The following is a 7,013-nucleotide window of genomic DNA, read 5'->3' as shown; positions in this document are numbered from 1 at the left end:
CCTTGGGGAAGGGAAGCCCATGAGGACTCTGGCCTTACCATGGATTAATCCAGTGATGGCCACATGGATGACTGGGAGAAAACCAAGTACAGCAGAAGAGTGTCTTCAAACTACAGGCAGGCGAGGAATGGTTAAAAGAAGCAGGTGCCCAGGACATGCCCTTAGGGACTTGGTCTTGCCCCTGGCCCCTTCTCCCCCACCCCCTTCCCTTCTCTCTCCTTCATGGCTGCTTCCCTCTGCATCCCTTGCCATCATGGGTTCTGTCTCTCAGGCCCACGGCAATGCGACCAGCCAACCACGGACCCTGAAATCTTGAGCCAAAATAAACCTTTCCTCCTCTAAGTTGTTCTTGTCAGGTATTTTGGTCCCAGTTACTAAAAGGGGACTTGAACACAGCAGCTTCCATCTGTGTTCCCTTCCTCATTTCTGTATTTCTCTTTGAACTGACCATGCCATTCTGCCGCTCCAGGAACTCTCTGCAACTCAGAGGGACTTTTTTTTTCTCCCTATGTTGCCCCAGCTGGCCTTGAGCTCCTGGGCTCAAATCATCCTCCTGCCTCAGCCTCCCAAGTTGCCGGGACTGCAGGCCTGTGCCACCACAACCAGCTTCAGGGGGATTCTTTCAGAGGATGTTTTCATGCCATTTCTTCCTTGAGCAGCTTTAGACACAGACTGAAAATTGTATATGTGGGGGAGGGTGCCACAGCAGAGAAGAGGTCACCTGTCCCTTCTTGCATGTCCTGTCCTGGGGAAAAGCACCCTGAAGGAAGAACCAAGAGCTCCTTCTGGAGGCTGAGCTGGCTCTGAGGAAGCCTGAGTCCCGTGCCCCAGGTGTAGCAAAGGCTCCTGTCACCTTCCCCTAGTGAAGGGGATTCCATCCCAGACTCAGGCTCATCCCAGCTACTGCGTAAGCAGGCTGAACTGCAGAGAGGGTTTTTCAAAGCAATGAAACCAGTATAGACTTTAGTGAACCGATTTTGGAGTCGGTTTGACAGGGGGTTTATTTCTGGCTGTGTGCCTTGCTGGGGACTTAAACAAGTCATCTCATCTTGAACTGTGGTTCTTGCATTTCTTCAATGGGACTAGTGGTCTCTGCTTTGTAGAGCTGGAATGGAAATTTCTATTGTTTATGGAAAAGCCCCACTTGGGATTTTGTAGATATTTACCCCATTTTTCTCTCTTCTTGAGTCCATGTTGCCAGCAAATCTGACTGTAACTTTCTCCATATATATATCCCCCACCCCTGGGAAATATGCTCTTGGAAAAAACAGATTCCCCATAACCTTGGCCCCAGCACATCTTGGGAGGGCAAACCACCCCCAAGTAATGCCCCGGTTACCCATGATTAAATGCTGATGACCTTGGCAACTGGCTATGGGGATTTGGGGTGAATGGGTGGGGGATGAGCCAGGCTTTGGGGCACTGTTGGCTCTCCTGGCTTATTCTTCTGCTCCTCTGGGCTTGTTTTGAGAGCCAAAAACCCAATCACAGAATCTCTGTGTCCTTTGGAGATGGATACTCTCTGGGGGTCTTCCTGGCTGTTTTGCAAGCCCTTGATGATGTCACTTTGGGTATCTTATGTCCTGCCCCACATCCCGCCTCCTGCCTTGTATAGCTACCATGAAACCATGCCCAGTGAAGATGGGGTAGGGTAGGGGGGTCAATGAGGCCCAGCGCCCTGCTGTGTGTGTGTCCCAATGTGCACCATGTCATGAGGAAAGAACCTGCAGGTGTTGAGGAAATAGCAGTGGATTTGGAACCCCACAGTTCTACCCTCTTGCTGGCTGTGCAAATCTGGACAACTGGTTTACCTCCAGAGACCCCTTGTTCCCCGTGTACTATGGAAAAAGTAAACAAAGTCGTCTCAGGGCTCTTGTGATGCTTAAATGTAACAGTGAATGCAAAAGGGCTCAGTTGAAGAGAATAAAATACTAAAAAGCAAGTGTGCCTGGGATTCTGGCTTTGAGTCAGACAGAACGTGTCACTCTCCCATATCCTTCTCTGGAGTCAGGCTTGGTAATGGGACTTGGCCAATATGAACAGAAGCACTCCCATCATTTCCAAGGGGAACTTTAAAAGCTTATTAATTTCCAGGCTCCCTTTCTCCTGCCCCTGTAATTGGAAGATGCATTTGTGAAAACAGGGCCCCGGAGAGTCACAGGGTGAGGAGAATAAGCACCATTCCCAAGCTGTGAAACACAGCTGTTTCAGGCCTCTGGGGCTGGGAGATTGATTGCTATCTTAGCAAACTGTCTGGCCTCACTAAAGTGTACTGGGTACTGTTTCTTTATCCTGTTTAATAGAAAAACAACAAAACACACACACACACACACACAAAAAAAAAAACATACGTAAGAACACCCCCACACAACAGTCCAGGGGAGACAGTAGGCAAAGCTTGCTCTGGCTGCTACTTGCTGCTGCTCTTGGGAAGGGGCCGGTAGACCCCGACGACCACAGCATGGTCCCTCTCATAAGGCTCCAGGGTCAGCTGCTCTTGAGGCTTCAGGTTCTCCTGCTGCAACTTCCTCACCTCAGAAGCAAACACAGCCTCTGCAGACGCGGTGGAGTCTATGCAGTTGGCTTTGATGGAAATGAGAAAGTGGCCCCCGTTGCGCAGGAACGTGTGGGCATTCAGAGCCACGATGCGCGACTGGTCTGGCTGGGCCACGTCTGCGAAGATCACGTCCACCATGCCGATGAGCATGCGGTACTTGAGCGGGTGCCGGGCGTCCTCCAGCACCGGGATGATGTTGGTTCTGGTCTTGGCCACGTTGACCAGATCGCGGCCGGCGCGGTGGGAGAACTCGACCGCGTAGACCAGGCCGTCGGGGCCGATGATGTCGGAGACGTGGGAGACGGTGGTCCCCGAGGCGGCGCCCAGGTACAGCACCTTGGACTTGGGCTTGATGTGGATCTGGTCGACCCCGCCCAGGATAGCCGCGGCCAGCTTGGAGCGGAAGGGGTTCCACGTGCGGTACTCCTGCTTCACGCCGTTCTCGGTCACCGTGACGCGCTTCTCGCCGTACACCGAGAAGCCGGGCACCATGTTGAGCGTGACCAGCGCGTCCTCCGCCCCGCGGTAGATGAACACGCCCTCGTGCCGGTGCGGCTCCACCGACACCGCGATGACGCCCTTCCTGCGGCGGCTCCTGCTCTTGGCCACGCCGCCGCGCCGCTGCCCGCTGCCGCCGCGGTCCCTGCTGTCCCCGCCGCCGCGCCCCCGACCCCGGCCGCCGAAGCCGCGCGTCCTCGCCCCGAAGCCGCCCTTACCCCCGCCGTCGCCTCCCTTCCCCGAGCCCCCGCCGCGGCCCCCGCCCCAGCCCCCGCCCCAGCCTCCGCGGCCACCAGACCCGCCCCCGCGAGAGCTGGCCGACTTCATGGCGCGCCCTGGGCACCCGGTGGCTGGCGACGGTGGTCACGGGTCGCCGGTAGCTCGGGAGGTGGTCAGGGGTCTCCGGTGGCTTGGGGTAGTTGTCCTGGTGGGGGACAAAGGTGGGTGGCAGCGGTCGTCCTAGCGATCAGCAGCGACAGGGACCCGGTGGGCGGCGGTCCCCGACCCGCTCTACCGCAGTCCCCGCATCCCCGGAGCCGCCCTTTGACGCGGCGACTGGCGTGATTGCATCACACCCGTTCTGCCGACCCTGCAGCCCCGGAAGCCCCCCTTCTCCACCTGCGCGCAGACGCAGCTGCTCATCTGTAACCCTTCGCCTTCCCCCTGCCTCAGCCTCTGCTTCCTCGGGGACCCCTGGTACTTCCCCTGGCCACCTGGTCGAGGGCGTCTCTGCAGCAGGGAGGGGAGGCCAGCATAGCCCCAGTCCTGGTTCTGCCACTTGCCTGCTGGTCTCTGAGGATCTTGTTTGAATTGGGACAAGTTTCTTGAACTCTTGGGTCTCATCATCCCATTTGTAAAACAGACCGCACCACCACGAGGGTTGTGCTGTAGCTCGCTGTCATTGAACCCCCACCACGACACGTGCTAAGTACTCTGTCCGAGTTAGCTCTTTTGTTGTGTTTTTAAACATTTCTTTTGGTCAGTCTTTTCATGGAGGTATAGCCTACAAACCATAAAACGCACCAATTTCGTTTCGTTTTGAATAAATGTATTGCTTTTTAAAGCTTCTGCCACCGCAGAGTGGCATGTCTCTCTTAGACATCTTTGGAAGGCACGCAAATAGATAGATTAGTGCCAGACATTGAAACAAGGTACCTATGCTTGTCCTAGTTATTCCACTTTGAAAGTTTTATCCTCCTGAAATGGTCTTTGCCATTAGAGCCACAGGGTGAGGATGGGGGTGGCTATAGCAGTGGTGATGGTGAGCATTCTGGCAGTGGAGGGGAGATGAGCAGGAGAGGCCTAAAGCAAGACACACTAGGAAGGTAGAATTTAGAGGACTTCTGACACATTGGTTGTGGGAAACCCAAAAGGAAAATTTAAAGCCAGATAGTGCCAAGGCGTCATGACTTCTGGGCTGCAATTAAGAGCCTGAAAGCTGCAGTTCTCCTTGCTCTCTGTTTAGTTCTGTTCTGTTCCATCCATTGTGCTAAGTCCTAGAATAGGTTCTGGGAATACTGATCAACATTATCTAATGCCAATTCCTCCATGTGAATGGGGATGCACAGACTGTACCCCAAATCCCTTATAAGACACTTTGTTAGAATCCAAAATTTCATGATTATCCCTGAACTACTTTAGTTTATGCTTTGAAAACCGGCTTTTTCAGAAATTTTGAATGTCTAAGTAAGTCACAGAAGATAAATCTCAAAAAATTTGTGATTAATTTGGCTATAATTGGTCAAAAGTTATTTGAAATTTAATGTACTGATATGAAGCAAAGTCTGAAATATCGATCTCTTTTCTATTAAGATAATTTTTTGTATCTGTTAGATTTTGTTACTTAAGTAAACTGAGTCTTAAAAAAAAAAAGAAAAGAAAACCGGCTTTTTCAATCTACACATTTTCTTAAGCATAAAAAAAAAAAAAAAAAAAAAAAAACCATTAAGCAGTACCAAGGACAGCAACAGAGCAGAGGCTTTAGAGTTTGGTCAGCACCAGTGACAGCGACTGCAGTTGGAATCTTGACAACTGGTGTGTGAGGTGGTGTAAGCACATATTAGTGGAACTGAGTGCCTCGTTCAGAGAGAAGTGTACCTGAAGACCAAGGCAGGTGTCAGGCAGGAGTATTGAACACTTCAGGTGTGCACACTGTCAAGCTCTTCTTCCATCCTGGTCCTCAATTCTTCCTGTCTCACACCAGTGGACAGCGATACTGGGTCTACTTTTTCTCTGAGGACTATATAGCCTCACCATTTAAGTTGCCAGGTTGGAAAGTTATGAAAGATTGGATGCTGTAGTCTTGAGGCAAATTTCTACTACTTAGGAACACCTCCATGTTTGCTCTTATGGTCTTTCAAATGAGGAAATGAGATCCACCCTATTTATTGGGCATTAGCTCCTATACATATAATTAACTTTATTGTGCATGATAACCACATTTGCATTCAGAGAAACAGATAGATTAGTGCCAGATTAAATAACTGAGCATTAGAACATCAATGTAACACATAAACTATCACAGAAGCTGTGTATGTTTGAATTATCAGACATGATTTTGATACACAAATTTTCTGTGTTTTCCTGCCTGTGACTTCTAATAGAAAGTAATTTTTAATGTATTTCAGTATTTTTCATGACACTACTTATCTACTAGTTGCATCTTAGAAATGTGAGATGAGTATTTTAAAAATTAGAATCTAATAAAGTTAAGCATTTTGTTGTTGTTGTTGTTTTTTGGTACCAAGGATTGAATTGAGGTGCACTCGACCACTGAGCCACATGCCCAGCCCTATTTTGTATTTTATTTAGAGATAGAGACTCACTGAGTTACTTAGGGCCTCACTGTGCTGTCTTTGAGCTCATGATCCTCTTGGTTCAGCCTCCCTAGCTGCTGGGATTACAGGCATCCTGTCAAGTTAAGCATTTTTATTTAAAAAAAAAAAGAGGCAGGCCCAGGACTGCCCCCACTGATCTGCAGACCCACATGGGAGCCCAGGCCCAGGTCAGGCCTGGCACCACCCACGGCTTACCTGGGAGCTCAGGCCTAGCCCACCTCCATCTTGAGACACTGCAGCCAACTCCATAGCCCTCCCCACGTAGTAGCCTCCACCTTGCGACAACAGACAGGGCCTAGAAGCAGCTGCCTCTTGGAACAGGCAGCCCAAACCATTGTAAGGCCCACACTTTCAGCCCCATCTCTGAAAGTGGTTGCATCCATCTTGGGACACCCCCACTGCTATCTTGAGTTACCTCCACTATTGCCACCACCACCTTTAGTTTCAGTAACATCCATCACAGGACACCAGCCAGGGTCAGGAAGCCCAATGCCAAGGTGAGGAATGGGTAATATGCATGGACACTACAAGATTATAGGGCAAAAACTGTAATACCTCAGATCCTCACTGAAAGGAAAACACATAGACAACATGAAAAAATCAGGGAGAAAAGTGCCCCAAACAAACCAGGATACTACAATAACAGAACCCATGGACAGTGCAGATGATGAAATGTCAGAGAAGGAGTTCAGAATATACATAATTAAAATGATCTGTGAATTAAAGAATGACCTAAGTGAGCAAATACAGGCAAAAACTGATCACTCCAACAAAGAGATAAGGGAGCAAATACAGGTAGCAAAAGATTTATTTCAAGAAAAAGATTGAGATTCTGGGGGAAAAATAATAAATACTTGAAATGAAGGAAACAATAAACCAAATAAAAAACTCAATATAAAGCCTCATCAACAGACTAGATCACTTGGAAGACAGCACATCAGATAATGAAGACAAAGTATACAGTCTTGAAAATAAAGTTGACCACACAGTGAAGATGGTAAGAAACCATTAACAAACATACAAGAATAATGGGATAGCATCAAAAGACCAACCCTAAGATTTATTGGGATAGAAGAAGGCACAGAGATTCAAACCAAAGGAATGCACAATCTCTTCAATGA

At 49.4% G+C, this 7,013-nt stretch overlaps 1 protein-coding gene across 1 annotated transcript; it reads right to left on the bottom strand.

Annotated features, from left to right (window-relative positions):
• Positions 1 to 2,410: 2,410 nt before the first annotated feature.
• Positions 2,411 to 3,382, bottom strand: Fbll1 (fibrillarin like rRNA 2'-O-methyltransferase 1). The gene has a single exon (XM_026381316.2). The coding sequence runs from the start codon at positions 3,380 to 3,382 to the stop codon at positions 2,411 to 2,413; it is 972 nt and encodes a 323-aa protein (XP_026237101.1).
• Between the last annotated feature and the right edge of the window lie 3,631 nt (positions 3,383 to 7,013).

Source organism: Urocitellus parryii, chromosome 1, assembly GCF_045843805.1.
Source record: "Urocitellus parryii isolate mUroPar1 chromosome 1, mUroPar1.hap1, whole genome shotgun sequence".
Classification (NCBI taxonomy): domain Eukaryota; kingdom Metazoa; phylum Chordata; class Mammalia; order Rodentia; family Sciuridae; genus Urocitellus; species Urocitellus parryii.
This window is presented reverse-complemented; position numbering and strand designations above follow the sequence as displayed.